Genomic DNA, 15,658 nt, shown 5'->3' on the forward strand with positions numbered 1-15,658 from the left:
TATTTATTTGGGTATTTATTTATACATCTATTTATTTGTATCTATGTATGTATGTATCTATGTATCTATGTATGTATGCATGTATGCATGTATGTATGTATCTATGTATGTATATATGTATGTAAGTATGGATGTATGCATGGATGTATGCATGTATGTATGCATGTATCTATGTATGTGTTTATTTATTCACCTATTTATTGATCTATTTATATGTTTATCGAATTGTTGATACTGTGTGTATATGTAGAGTACGTATGGACTCACCCTACAGACATACTGACTGCGAGCCCCGGGAGAGAAGGTTTGTGAGCGGGCGAGGGTGCCGCCTCGCATAAATGGGGCCCCGTGTCCCCAGCGTGCCCCGCCCCTTTCTTTTCCCCGCACTCGCAGCGCCTCTGCAAAGTGGCCCTCCGTCATGGTCGCCTTCTCCACCTGTCGCCACGCCGCAAATTCAAGGATTCAAAATAAACATGGACATTCCGCCGCAGCCTTCCTTACTTTTAGCGTGGCCGCCTTTGCTAGCGCTCGTTCGTAGCCGCTATCCGTCGACTCAGCTTGCGGCGGGTCCAAGTCGGCGTCCGTTCCGGACGACGGGGCGCACGAGCTTTCCTGGGTTGGTGACAGACACGGTTCAGCTCCGTGAGCATTAAAGGTCAATAGCTTATGATACTAAGCCTTACTATACACTGTGTCTTTTCATTTTAAATACCTTACTATACATATACTTAATAAATGCCTTACTATACATCATGTCCGAAAAAAATCCCGACTATACATCATGTCTTTATAATAAATATCTTACTGTCAATCAATACTTTTTAAAAGCCTTACTATACGCCATGACTTTCTAAAATAAATACCTTAATATGCATCATGTCTTTGACAACGAAAGCCTTACTGTACATTATGTCTTTAGTAAACGCCTGACTATACAGCACACCTTTTTAATATAAATACCCTAATACGCATCATGTCTTTTACAATGAAAGCCTTACTATACATCATGCGTTTAGTAAACGCCTGATTAGACACCACACCTTTTTAAAGAAGTACGTCATGTCTTCTTGAATAAAAGCCTTACTATATATTGTGTCTTTTCAATGAATGTCTTAATGTACGATAACTTTTTTAATCACGTTTTTCTTAATAAATGCCTTACCATACATCATGAATTTTCAAAGAATGCCTAATGGTACATTAAGATTTTTTAATGTCTTACTATACACCATGTGTTTTCTAAAATAAATACCTTAATACGCATCATATCTTTGACAACGAAAGCCTTACTGTACATCATGTCTTTAGTAATCGCCTGACTATACACCACACCTTTTTAAATAAGTATGTCATGTCTTCTTGAATAAAAGCCTTCTTTTACACTGCGTCTTCTCAATGAACGCCTTACTAAATGTTTTCTTAAATAAATGCCTTATTTTAGATTGTCTTTTCAATGAATGCCTTACTGTACATCCAGACTTTTTAAACACCTTCCTAAATATGTTTTCTGAAATAAATGCCTCATTTTACATTGTATTTTCAATGAATTCCTTACTGTACATCCAGACTTTTTTTAAAAGCCTTATCAAATATTTGTTTGCTTAAATAAATGCCTTATTTTACATTGTCTTTTCAATGAATGCCTTACTGTACATTCAGACTTTTTTAAAGCTTTACTAAATGTTTTCTAGCTTTACTAAATGTTTTCTAGCTTTACTAAATGCCTTATTTTACATGGTCTTTCCAATGAATGCCTTACTGTATATTCAGACTTTTTTAAACACCTTGCTAAATATGTTTTCTTTAAAAACATGCCTTATTTTACATTGTATTTTCAATGAATTCCTTACTGTACATCCAGACTTTCTTTTAAAAGCCTTATCAAATATTTGTTTGCTTAAATAAATGCCTTATTTTACACTGTCTTTTCAATGAATGCATTACTGTACATCTAGATTTTTAAAGCCTTATTAGATATTTGTTTTCTTAAATAAATGCCTTATTTTACATTGTCTTTTCAATGAATGCCTTACTGTACATCCAGATTTTTTAAAGCCTTATTAACTATTTGTGTTCTTAAATAAATTCCTTATTTTACAGTCTTTTCGATGAATGCCTTCCTTTTGATATTTATCTGCCTTAATATAAATCCTGTCTTTTTTTCCAATAAATACCCTACTTCACACCATACCCGGTTGGTAAGTTTATGGCGAATTATGAAGTAAAATCTACCAGGGCTCTCAGTCTGTGCTCATCCTCTGGCCCGTCGTGATGTCGCCTCTGGCCTTGAGTCCTCAACTCGGGTCTTGCAGGCTCCGCCCCGCCAAGCATTTGGACCTTCAGCCAGTGGTAGACCATGTCGGGACTTTCTTCACACTCGTCCAGGCCCACCCGTGCGATACCCTACGCACAAAAATTGACCCGACAATGAACGGAGAACCACGTTTCTTCTCATCTCCAGCTCAGACGTACCAGGAGCTCCTCCTGAGCCTGCGGTCCAAACAGGCACAGGGACAGTTGCAGTGCGCACCCGTTCAAGGTGTTAGCAGGAACAGGAACGCGGAAGCCTTCATTGAAGCTCAAGTGGGTCTGCGGCTCCAGAGCCGTGCAGCAGTAGACGGCGCAGGCCCGACCCGCGTCCGGCGCAATCAGGTGGACCTTCACGAAGCTAACAACATACACCCAAGGTTGGTCTGGTTTGCGGAAACTAAGAAAATTCAGCCAATTTAACTCGAGAGAAAAATATAGCTGCCCCCATTTCAAGCTCAGATAACTCCAGACCCATATTATTATTATTGCTATGATTACTACGATGACTATGACTACTATTATTATTATTATATGCTCATTAAAGATATGTACAACTGGAGAGAATACTACAAAAATGTTCATGTCGTTCGTAACTCGAATGTTCATAAGTAGGGGAGCGTCGTGACAAACACTACATCGATTAAAAAGTCGAATTAAAGTGACAGGACTCACATTTTGTATCCTTCCCTCAGGACAGACCTGCTGAGGTTCTTGAGTTGGAGCAGATGAAGACGCAAAGACTGGGATGTGGACTCCCACCTGCATCGAGGACAATGAGGAAAGACGAAGAATGACAATCGCAAATTGGATCAAGGAGTTAAGCACGATTACCAATATCATATTTTAATTGATATACTGTTACCGAGCCGAGAAAAAGTGAAACAAAATTTTATACCGATTTTTAATTGAAAATTAGGGGTGCGCGTTATACTCGAATACATACGGTACATTGAAAAAATGTTATTTTTTCTTCTCAAATTCATTGTTATGCTACGGCAAAACCTTCTAACGAAAAATTTGAACATTCCGAACTCTCAAACTGGCGCACAGGTATGTCAACTAAGGAAGAACCAAATCAGTCCAGATATGGTTATGATTACTACCCGGCTGGCTATCTAGCGACCTATCTAATTGCTATCTATTAGCTATCTGGCTGGCTATCTATTAGTTGTACGGCTACCAAGCTAGCAGTCTAACTATTAGCTCGCTAGCTAGCTTTCAATCTATTTCAGTTACTTCCGGGTTGAGTAGACGCTGGCGCGTGTGGCTGCCGCTGCTCACCCACAGAAAAACGTATCCAGTGACTGTAAAGTGACCTTGAGAGTTTTGAAAGGCGCTTAGAAATGAAATGTATTATTATTATTATTATTATTATTATTATTATTATTATTATTAAAAAACCGTGACTCAAGAGCTCAGGTGGTGGCAATCAGAGTGTTGCAATGCTACCATCTAGTGGCATTTTATTTTATTCCATTTGTGATTATATTTTATTTATTATAGTACATATATGCTCGTCTGTGACTGTAAAGTGTCCTTGAGAGTTTTGAACGGTGCTTAAAATAAAATGTATTATTATTATTATTATTTTGGTGTCACAGAAATGTTGAGATATGTGACTGTAAGGTCATAAATATTTCAGTTAGCCACAGTTTGGCATTAGCTATATTCATTTTTTTTACAGGGTGTAAAAGAACACATGCTCATGAGTATTGTATTGTTTGTCTCCATGTTTTGCTCCACCCCTTGTGTCAAATCGCTAAACCAAAATGACAATGCCATACGTTAGCATCAATTGCTAACGTATGGCCATGGCGTTTTGCATCAATTGCTAGCATATAAGTTAATTGATTGATTTTTGTCACCACTCTGTTTAGCGTTTAACATAAATTGTGTGCCTTTAAGGGGTGTGAACTAGTAAATGACATCAGGAGCTTAACTTAGTCTGCGTGCGAGTTGTGGCTTATAGCATCTCCTTACGAGTGTTCTCGTTTTATGTTTATGTGCTTGATATGCTAAAAAAAAAATAAAATCTGATATTTCATCGGTGACTTTTTTCTTTTTTTCCACACCAAAAAGAAACTCACAATAGTCCCAGCTGGATCTGCGTTGGCTCGCTGGCCGACGTCTGCTCCTTCAGGTAGGACATCTCCTCAGGCTCCTCCGCCCTGGTGGAAGAAAGGACATGATAGCTACAAAGAATAATAATGCTAGCTAGCTAGCTAGCTAGCAATCTAGTTTTCAGAGTATAGTGACACCCTACACCAAAGGGTAATTCAGTTGGGATACATTTTCAGACATCTGAAATTCACACTATGATAGCTGGCTAGCTCGGAAGCTATTAGCTAGTGAGCTAGCTTTCTATCTCAGTTACTTTCGGGTTGAGTGAACCCTGGCGCGTGTGGCTAATAGATAGCTATTGAGCTATCTAGCTATCTAGCTGTGGCTAATAGAAAGTATCCATTAGCTATCGAGCTATCTAGCTAGCTATCAGCGTTCACTCAACCCGGAAGTAACTCAGAGACAGAAAGGTAGCTCGCTAGCTAATACATAGCTAAAAGATCCGGGTTCAGTGAATGCTGGCGCGTGTGGCTAATAGATAGCCATTGAGCTATCTAGCTATCTAGCTGTGGCTAATAGAAAGTATCCATTAGCTATCAAGCTAGCTAGCGATCTAGCTAGCTATCTAGCCATCAGCGTTCACTTAACCTGGGAGTAACTCAGATAGAAAGCTAGCTCGCTAGCTAATAGATAACTAGCTAGATAGTTGGCTAGCTTGATGGCTATCTATTAGGGAATAGATAACTAGCTAGCTAGCTGGCTATCTATTAGCTATCTAGATAGCTAACTATCTAGCTAGTTATCTATTAACTACATAGCTATCAAGCTAGCCAGCTATCATAGCTAATAGACAACTAGCTAGATAGTTAGCTAGCTAGCTGGCTATCTATTAGCCATCTAGCTAGCTAACTATCTAGCTAGCTGGCTATGTATTAGCCATCTAGCTAGCTAACTATCTAGCTAGTTATCTATCAGCTATATAGCTATCGAGCTAGCCAGCTATCATAGTGTGAATTTCAGACGTCTGAAAATGTATCCCAACTGAATTACCCTGTGGTGAAGGGTGTCACTATACACTGAACATTACATAGCTAGCTAGCTAGCTCGATAGCTATCTATTAGTCATTTATTAGCTAGCTAGTTAGCTTTTTATCTACAATTGTAAATATCAAACCGGAACAGTATTTACAATGGCAAATCCTTATTTAAATATATATAAGAATGATTTTTAAGTGTGTGTCCAAGCAATCGTTTTTTTTTTTCCTCTTGACTCACCTCCTCCCCCAAGCTTCGAAAACGCCGCTATCGGTGGCCAGAGCGTCCTCGGAGATGCCAGCCGAGACTCTCCTGGTCCTCCTGCTGCTTCTGCTGCCGCTGTTGCCGCGTAGAGTCACCCCTGAACATGACAGTTGATGCGTGTGCGTGAATGCAACGGACCCCTTGTTGACCTGCGTACGCTAGCCGACTCGTGTTGACATAACGCGTGGACACAACATACGTTAGCATGTACGTGTGACTGGAACGTGGAATGGTTTTTTTTATCCTATCGCCCTTGTGGGTGTGAGCACACCGACTCATGTTTTGCACTTTGGGAATGGAGGGACATTTTTATTTTTTTTGGTGTACATTAAGTGAATGATGTGCAAATGGTAATACAGACGCTCCCCAACTTACGAACGAGATATGTTCCGAACGGTCGTTCGTAAGGTGAATTTGTTCGTAAGTTGCTTCAGTGCTATATTTTGTAAAGAATGCATGTTTAAGGTTTATATAAGTACAGTAAAGTCTGGTTATATCGATATCGGATATATCGATAGTCCCGATTATATCGATACTATTTCTATGCACGCACTGAGAAAATTACATACAAACAGGGTCGGATATATCGATAGTCCCGGTTATATCGATATTTTTTCGGACTCCCTTGAATATCGATATAACGAGACTTTACTGTATTAAGGTTTATATAAGTATGATTAAGGCTTGCATAAGTCAGCTGTATTGGTTGGTTTGTGGCGAAAAATAAAATATATACAGTGATACCTTGGCTTACAAACTTAATTGGTTCCCAGACAGAGTGTGTAAGGCGAAAAGTGTGTATTCCAAAAATTAATTTCCCATAGGACACCATTAAAATGAGAATAATTAGTTCCCAGGTCGCCATAAAAAATAACTTTCTAATTTTTTAAGTCTTAAAACTACACAAAATATACCTTATTTTACGTATAATAAATGTGCTATGGTATTATAATTAAAGAAATAAACTGTACAGTATAATAAAGTCATTTTATTGACCTTTCTGATGGTCGTTGATGGCTTGATGGAATGGAGTGGCCGGTTTCCTCAGCATTAAACACTTGATGAGGAACATAGGCTTCTTTCACCATCTTGACGATTGATCCCTTGCAGGTGCTTTCTCTGCGATAATTTTACCTAGTTCCTCATCAATTGTGGATAGAGGACCAAAACAAGCCGGCTGCCATTTTCTTGTTCGGAGAACGGGCTCGTTGGCGAACGACACATCACTCATTGTGGCAGCTCCGTGTGTATCCCGAAAAATAGTTTGTATGCCAAGGTAAAAATTTCATCAAGTTAACGTTCGGAAACCGAAAAGTTCGTAAGCCAAGGGGTTCGTAAAGCGAGGTATCACTGTATTAACTTTATAAAACGATACATTTTTCTTAGTATAATTACGCCTTTCTCCTTGTAAAATGTTTTTTTTTTAATTCCTAACTTTGTTTTCTTGTAATTACAACTCAATTTGCCAGAGGCCATGGCCAGCGCTTTATCAGCACCCAAGCATGAAAAAAAAAAAAAAAAACCGAACAAATTCGGAAACGGCGCTTTATGTCATATTTTCCAATTCCCGATTAAATTCGTGAATGGCAGTGAATGAGTTAATGGGATTTGAATTATTGGATGGATGCTTGATATCATTGTCTTACCGGATGAGTTGAAAGCCCCCTGAGACGCCGCATCTCGGTGGCTCTTTATGTCAGCAGCAGCGTGCGCGGCAACCATGGCAACCGCCGCCTCCTGCTGCTGCTGCGAATGGGCGCGTAGACCCTCCAGCAGCCCGCGTCCCGCCTGCTCCATGTACTCCTCGGTCATCTGCGAAAGTGGGTTGTCCTGGGACGCGGCGTGATACGGCGTATCCATGGGCGAACTCGGCGGCGACAGCGAAGACAGCGACGAGCGCGACGACAGCGACGCCAGCGATTGCGGCGTGTCGTGAGCGCGCTTGCTTTTGCTCGGCGCCGCAGGCTCGGGCGCGTAAGCCTCCGCCGGTAGCGTGAAACGCAGGTGGGGGTCCGCCAGCTCGTCGTGGCGCTCGTATTGCGGCACGCCGTAGATGTCGCTGAAGCTGATGGAGCTGAGAGAACCGCGGCTGGACGTCAGCGAGCCGCGGCTGGAGGCCAGCGAGCCGCGGCTGCTGCTGGACGATACCGTCAGGGAGCTGGCGGACAGGCTGGAGGACGGGAATAGGAATAAGTTAATTGAGGACGGGATGGAGTTCATGCGAATGAAACGGGTTCGAAGGCGGCCATTTTGTCTATTGTATCGCGAGTTGGGTGTCAATCAAAAAGAAACCGTTGACGGCAATTAAATTGCTCCTTGGAAGAAGTGTTTTTTTTTTCAGCCGATCAAGTCTATTACAGTGATACCTCAGCTTACGAACTTAATTGGTTCCCAGAAAGTGTGTGTGTAAGGCGAGGTGTGTATCCCAAAAATTAATTTCCCATAGGAAATCATTAAAATGAGAATAATCCGTTCCCAGGTCCCCATAAAACATAATTTTCTACTAAATAAGCCTTAAAACTACACAAAATATACATTATTTTATGTATAATAAATGTGCTATTGTATTGTCAGACAAAAGTAAGAATAAAAAAAAAAAAAGAGTTAATTCGTAAATCATATGGGTCTGCAGTTATTTGAGCTAGAAACGAGGGCAGCTGTCCAAAATACAATAAAATACATACGTATTGTTTTATATAGCGCTTTAACATCAGCTGAAGCTGGAACAAAGCGCTAACTTATCCTGTGACTGTAAAGTATCCTTGAGAGTTTTGAAAGGTGCTTATAAATGACATTTATTATTATTATTATTATTATATTATTATTATTATTAACTTGGACAAAAAGGGAATTCTGCCCACTTGTGGAAAATCAAAAACATTGACAGAGGCCATGGCCAGCGCTTTATCGGCAACCAAGGATGAAAAAAAAAACATGACCTTGAGAGTTGTGAAAGGCGCTTAAAAAAGAAATGCATTATTATTATTATTATTATAAAACCCGAAAAAAAATTTGGGAATGGCGCTCTACGTAATATTTTTGTAAAGTTTCCATTCGCGAATGGCAGTGAATGAGTTAATTAGATGAATTAAGCCATCAAAATAGTATATTTGTATTTTAGTAAGCATTATTTAGATGACATACCGGATGAAATGACAATTTAGGGGAAATCTTATTTTAAAGCTGGAGTATCAAATTTGATACAGACGTTTTAATACGATATAATTGTAATATAAAGAATGACTTACTTAAAGGACAACCGACATCTCCGGACAAGTTGTGTCCATAATTTGTAAAATGGCTTCAAATGACTTCTACTGAGCGTATTTTAATAAGATTCCACCGCATATAGCTATATTTTACGTTTTAAGACTCGCTCTGAATATTCACGAAGTCTTATTTTTGAGTTGGTGACGAGTCCGTAAGTGACGTCACGAAAGGACCACCCCCAGACCGAAAAAAAAAAGACAAATTGTAGCAGTCCTTCCATCACGTCAATGTATTTTGCTGTACATGTTTGATCTGAGAACCGTGTTGCACCCAAAAGCCAGAAGAGGGCATCCAAGCTCCATATAAGGAATTTATCAGCCTGTGGAAACGGAGGTGGCCACTGGAGGTCGCCATTTTGTGCCTCTTTTTTTTTGGTGAGAGATTTTTTTCCCAATGTTGCCTCAAAATGGCACATATAATTCTTTAATCGATTGCAAACATGTATGCTTTCCTCTTCAGAACTATTTGAATCATATTCATAACTGGATTTTATGACGATACTAGTGCAGCGTGTTCTACCGGAAACAAATTCCTTGTGTGTTCTACATACTTGGCAATAAAGATGATTCTGATTCTGATTCTGATTCTGATGTGTAACAAGAAAGCATATTCTCTGAATCTGAAGCCATTGTTTTGATTCTCGAGCAATGCAAGACGTCTTGGCGTGATGTCACAAACTGGGGGCGGGACTTTCTGAAAATGCCCAATTCGCAGCTCAATTTTTTTGGCAGATTTTGGACACTTTAAGTCATTTTTATTGGTGTTTTGCATTTGAATACAAATATACTGTGTGATTTGAGTATTTTAGATGCTATAAAACGTTTTTCTGATGTCAGTTAAAAACACAAAAAAAGTGACATCGGTTGTCCTTTAAATGTGCTTTCTTTCAATGAAGAAAACATTTATGTTTAAAAATAACATTTTCTTCACTTATTTTGATGTTATTCTCACTGTAACTTCCCCAAAATTAGTACTTGTCAGACGACTCGTAAAATATCATTTTGCGTCTTGAACCGGGCGAACGTACCTCTTGAGCTGAGAGTGAAGGTAGGTGGTGATGCGAGTGGCCTCCTCCAGCTGTCGCAGTAACGCGTTCCTCTTCTCCTGCTGCAGGAGCCTGGACACAAATATTCAACGATGACACGTCATGAACACCAACTATTATTCTGAACTCAAGCAAGAATTTCTAGAGGGTTGTTGTTAGCCATGATGCTAGTTCGTCATTTTTTTTAACCATTTTTTAGATGCTTGTTAGCCATGATGCTAGTTCATCATTTTTTTTTTTTTGCTACTTTTAGATGCTTGTTGTTAGCCATGATGCTAGTTAATATTTTTTTGGGCGACTTTTTAGATGCTTGTTGTTAGCCATGGTGCTAGTTTGGCTTTTTCGTGTTTATTATGTTTGTTAAAGTCATTATATACAGTATGTGCCGTGCACGCCGGGTCAGAGAGGACATTGTTTTCATCTGTGCTGTATGTCATGCATATTAGCATATTTGACAATAAAGCTGACTTTGACTTTGTAAGCCATGATGCTAGCTAGTTCATCATTTTTTGGCGACTTTTTAGATGCTTGTTGTTAGCCATGGTGCTATTTTGTCTTTTTTTTGCTATTTTTTAGATGCTTGTTGTTAGCCATGATGCTAGTTTAATAATTTTTTGGGCGACTTTAGATGCTTGTTGTTTTTGGCGTTTCTTTATAGATGTTTGTTGTTAGCCATTGTGCTAGTTCGTCATTTTTTGGGGGCTACTTTTAAATTCTTGTTGTTAGCCATGATGCTAGTTCGTCATTTTTTTTTTTTACCATTTTTTAGATGCTTGTTAGGCATGATGCTAGTTCATCTTTTTTTTTTGTTGCTACTTTTAGATGCTTGTTGTTAGCCATGGTGCTAGTTAATACTTTTTTGGGCGACTTTAGATGCTTGTTGTTTTTGGCGTTTCTTTATAGATGTTTGTTGTTAGCCATTGTGCTAGTTCGTCATTTTTTGGGGGCTACTTTTAAATTCTTGTTGTTAGCCATGATGCTAGTTCGTCATTTTTTTTTTTTACCATTTTTTAGATGCTTGTTAGGCATGATGCTAGTTCATCTTTTTTTTTTGTTGCTACTTTTAGATGCTTGTTGTTAGCCATGGTGCTAGTTAATACTTTTTTGGGCGACTTTAGATGCTTGTTGTTTTTGGCGTTTCTTTATAGATGTTTGTTGTTAGCCATTGTGCTAGTTCGTCATTTTTTGGGGGCTACTTTTAAATTCTTGTTGTTAGCCATGATGCTAGTTCGTCATTTTTTTTAACCATTTTTTAGATGCTTGTTAGGCATGATGCTAGTTCATCTTTTTTTTTTTTGTTGCTACTTTTAGATGCTTGTTGTTAGCCATGATGCTAGTTAATAATTTTTTGGGCGACTTTAGATGCTTGTTGTTTTTGGTGTTTCTTTATAGATGTTTGTTGTTAGCCATTGTGCTAGTTCGTCATTTTTTGGGGGCGACTTTTAAATTCTTGTTGTTAGCCATGATGCTAGTTCGTCATTTTTTTTTGCTACTTTTAGATGCTTGTTGTTAGCAATGATGCTAGTTAATATTTTTTTGGGCGACTTTTTAGATGCTTGTTGTTAGCCATGGTGCTAGTTTGGCATTTTCGTGTTTATTATGTTTGTTAAAGTCATTATATACAGTATGTGCCGTGCACGCCGGGTCAGAGAGGACATTGATTTCATCTGTGCTGTATGTCATGCATATTAGCATATTTGACAATAAAGCTGACTTTGACTTTGTAAGCCATGATGCTAGCTAGTTCATCATTTTTTGGCGGCTTTTTAGATGCTTGTTGTTAGCCATGGTGCTATTTTGTCTTTTTTTTGCTATTTTTTAGATGCTTGTTGTTAGCCATGATGCTAGTTTAATAATTTTTTGGACGACTTTAGATGCTTGTTGTTTTTCGCGTTTCTTTATAGATGCTTGTTGTTAGCCATTGTGCTAGTTCGTCATTTTTTTGGGGCTACTTTTTAATTCTTGTTGTTAGCCATGATGCTAGTTCATCATTTTTTTGGGGCTATTTTTTAGATACTTGTTGTTAGCCAAGATGCTAGTTCATCATTTTTTAGTGAGTTTTTATATGCTTGTTGTTAGCCATGGTGCTAGTTTGTCATTTTTTGGCTAATTTTCAGAAGCTTGTTGTGAGCAATAATGCTATTTCATAATGTTTTTGGCTACTTTTTAGATGCTTGTTGTTAGCCATGATGCTAGTTTGTCATATTTTTGATATTTTTAGAAGATTGTTGTTCGCCATGATGCTAGTTCATCATTTTTTGGGCTATTTTTAGAAGCTTGTTGTTAGCCAGGATGCTAGTTCCTCATTTTACGGCTACCTTTTGATGCTTGTTGTGAGTCATGATGCTAGTTTGTCATTTTTTGGCTAGTTTTTAGAAGCTTGTTGTTAGCCACGGTGCTATTTCCTCATTTTTCTGGCTACTTTTTAGATGCTCTTTGTTAACCATGATGCTAGTTTGTAATTTTTTTGTACACGATAAGACGATGCTGACCTCTGATTGGCTCCCTGACTCTGCGAGCTGTGCGCCCGCTGCACTTCCTCCTCCAATCGGCAACGTTCCTCCTCCAGATGCCGCAGCGTGTCAGGAACGGGATCGGGATTCAGATCGGTGGGACCTGCACTCTGATCGGGATCCGGATCTGGATCCGGATCGGGAACGTGAGCCTTCTTGTGGTGCTTGCTGACCATGATGATCTCGTGCAGCAGAGCTTCCTTTTCACGCAACAGCTGCATGAAATCGCGGTCCCGGTCGGCCTCGGCTCGGCCCGACCAGCTTTCGCTGTCAAGCTGGGCCAGCTGGTGCTGGATACTCTGCACCCTAGTGGACAAAGAGGGGTACCACAGGCATGAAATCGGAAATAATTTTTAAACAATTATAAAAGTCTTTAAATCCAAGATGTCACCTGAGTAGGTAGCCATCAGCAAGTGCTCTCACGAGCCTTGATTTTTTGTTGTTTATGTGTTCAATCAAAAACAGTGCTGGCAAATGTAAATCTCTCCACTGTGATACTAATAAAGGCGCACGAAGAACGACCGGCAACACATGACCGGATTCATTTTTTTTTTCCTGGAAAGAGACTTGAACGCTGGTGCGTGTGACTTTCGCTGCTCACCCGCAGAAAAAAATATCCAGTGACTGTAAAGTGTCCTTGAGAGTTTTGAAAGGCGCTTATAAATGAAATGTATTATTATTATTACTGTATCTATTAGCTAGCTAGCTTTCTATCTATTTGAGTTACTTCCGGGTTGAGTGAACACTGGTGCGTGTGGCTGCCGCTGGTCACCCGCAGAAAAAAATATCCTGCGACTGTAAAGTGTCCTTGAGAGTTTTGAAAGGCGCTTATAAATGCAATGTATTATTATTATTATTATTATTATTATTATTATTATTATTGTATCCATTAGCTAGCTAGCTTTCTATCTATTTGAGTTACTTCCGGGTTGAGTGAACGCTGGTGCGTGTGGCTGCCGCTGGTCACCCGCAGAAAAAAATATCCTGTGACTGTAAAGTGTCCTTGAGAGTTTTGAAAGGCGCTTATAAATGAAATGTATTATTATTATTATTATTATTATTATCCATATGTATTATATTTTTGTATTGTATTATATTATGTATTTATATCTTTGGAATTTGGAAATTACGATATTAATCGTTTCAATTTTACTCAAACATATGCATAAAAAATACACATCTCGGAGAAACAGATTATAAAATACACGAAATAAAAGTCATTTACAAAAACCAGAAACAGAATATTAAAGATAAAAAAAGAAAATAAAAAAAAATATGTCAAACAAAATAAATTTAATAACTCAAAAAAATATATATATCAACTGTGAGACGAATAAAGGCTCATTTCTATTCCCTCTCGCTCCTTCACATCCTCTTCCACCCTCCTCCTCTGTGTGCCTCCCCCTGCCCGTCTCAGCACGATGGGGGACAGAGCTTTCAGCTGCTCCGCCCCCAAACTCTGGAACTCACTTCCTCCCAACATTCGTAACATGGATTCTCTTCCCACCTTCAAATCCCATCTCAAAAGACACCTATTTAAAATCACATTTACTGTGTAGCTCTTTCTCTTGTTTCTATTTATAATTGTATTTTATTTATTGTATTCTATTTGTGATTTTATTTTATTCATTGTATTCTATTTGTGATTGTATTTTATTTATTATAGTACCTATGCTTGTCTGTGACTGTAAAGTGTCCTTGAGAGCTTTGAAAGGCGCTTAAAATGAAATGTATTATTATTATTATTATTAATCTAATCCGAATCTATAATACTGAAAAATAAATATAAAAAATAAAATATATCATAAAATAGTGGCTCAAGTGTTTTTTTTTTTTTTTTAGTAGAGTGGATAAAAACACGGGTCCAACACACTTACTTCTTCTTCGCCTCCTCGTACTGCCAGTTGACTTTGACTTTGTCCACCACGTGGGAGGAATCCTGCAAACAAAATGGCCGTCAATCAACGACACTTAACTGCGACTATCATGAGGACAAAAGGACACCCCCAACCTCTCCCATCATGTCCGTCTGACACCCGGCGTCGCAGTACTGCTCCTGACGCTGCTCGCCGGTCGCCGTGGCCCCTCCGCTAATGTTGACCACCTCGCCTGGCGCGTCACCCGGACATAAGCTGCTCTGGAAGTTCACCGTTAGCTTAGCCAGGCTCTGCAAAAAAAAAAAATAATAATAATAATAAATAATTAGCGACGTAATCGTCATTCATGAAAAATATTCACGATTTATCGTGATCCTGTCCGCTGTAAATGCTTTGCTGCCATCTTGTGGCCTCTTTAGGTAATTACATAGCCAATTTTAGAGGGCGCGCAGGCATAAATTAGCAGCGGAAATTAGCAGTGGGCTTGGTATTGATCCCCCTTGAAGAGTACGAGTCTCCCTAAAAATGGAATTGAGATGGCAGATAAAAGAGAATAACAACATTTCATAACAGCTTTCTATTGGCTATCTACTAGCTGGCTGGCTTTCTATCTATTTAGCTATCTATTAGCTATATAGCTATCTGGGTGGCTGGTTATCTATTAGCTATCTACTGGCTGGCTTGCTAGCTTACTATCTATTTACTTCCGGGTTGAGTGAAAGCTGGTGCATGTGGCTGCCGCTGCTCACCCACAGAAAAACTTATCCTGTGACTGTGAATCACAGGCTTAACCCTAACCCTGTGCTTTGTCATGGGTTCCGTTTTTTTATTTTTTACTTTTTAGAAGCTTGTTGTTAGCCATGATGCTAGTTCATCCTTTTTTGGCAACTTTTTAGATGATTGTTGTGAGCCACGATGCTAGTTTGTCATCTTTTTGGCTATTTATTAGATGCTTGTTATTAGCCATTATGCTAATTCATCATGTTTTGGCTACTTTTAGAAGCTTGTTGTTCGCCATGATGCTAGTTCCTCACTTTTTAGAAGCTTGTTGTTAGCCATGATGCTAGTTCATCCTTTTTTGGCTATTTTTAGAAGCTTGTTATTAGCCATGATGCTAGTTTGTCATTTTATGGCTACTTTTTAGATTCTTGTTGTTAGCCATGATGCTAGTTTGTAATTTTATGGCTACTTTTTAGATGCTTGTTGTTAGCCATGATGCTAGTTTGTCTTTTTTGGCTATTTTTTTAGATAGTTGTTGTCAGCTATGACGCTAGTTCATCATT

General features: G+C 39.0%; 1 protein-coding gene across 1 annotated transcript in view; it reads right to left on the reverse strand.

The window, feature by feature from the left end:
- Positions 1-15,658, reverse strand: part of wwc3 (WWC family member 3) — a 51,180-nt gene that overhangs the window by 3,812 nt on the left and 31,710 nt on the right. The window contains exons 7-18 of the mRNA XM_089001498.1: positions 14,510-14,665; positions 14,376-14,437; positions 12,478-12,804; positions 9,968-10,057; positions 7,317-7,840; positions 5,647-5,767; positions 4,398-4,478; positions 2,983-3,069; positions 2,473-2,668; positions 2,233-2,403; positions 502-612; positions 268-435 (exon numbers count right to left, since the gene is read on the reverse strand). Coding sequence (XP_088857624.1) covers positions 268-435; positions 502-612; positions 2,233-2,403; positions 2,473-2,668; positions 2,983-3,069; positions 4,398-4,478; positions 5,647-5,767; positions 7,317-7,840; positions 9,968-10,057; positions 12,478-12,804; positions 14,376-14,437; positions 14,510-14,665 — 2,094 coding nt within the window. The remainder of the gene's footprint in view (positions 1-267; positions 436-501; positions 613-2,232; positions 2,404-2,472; positions 2,669-2,982; positions 3,070-4,397; positions 4,479-5,646; positions 5,768-7,316; positions 7,841-9,967; positions 10,058-12,477; positions 12,805-14,375; positions 14,438-14,509; positions 14,666-15,658) is intronic.

This window comes from Hippocampus bargibanti, linkage group LG07, assembly GCF_051943395.1.
Source record: "Hippocampus bargibanti isolate YZ-2025 linkage group LG07, ASM5194339v1, whole genome shotgun sequence".
Lineage (NCBI taxonomy): Eukaryota > Metazoa > Chordata > Actinopteri > Syngnathiformes > Syngnathidae > Hippocampus > Hippocampus bargibanti.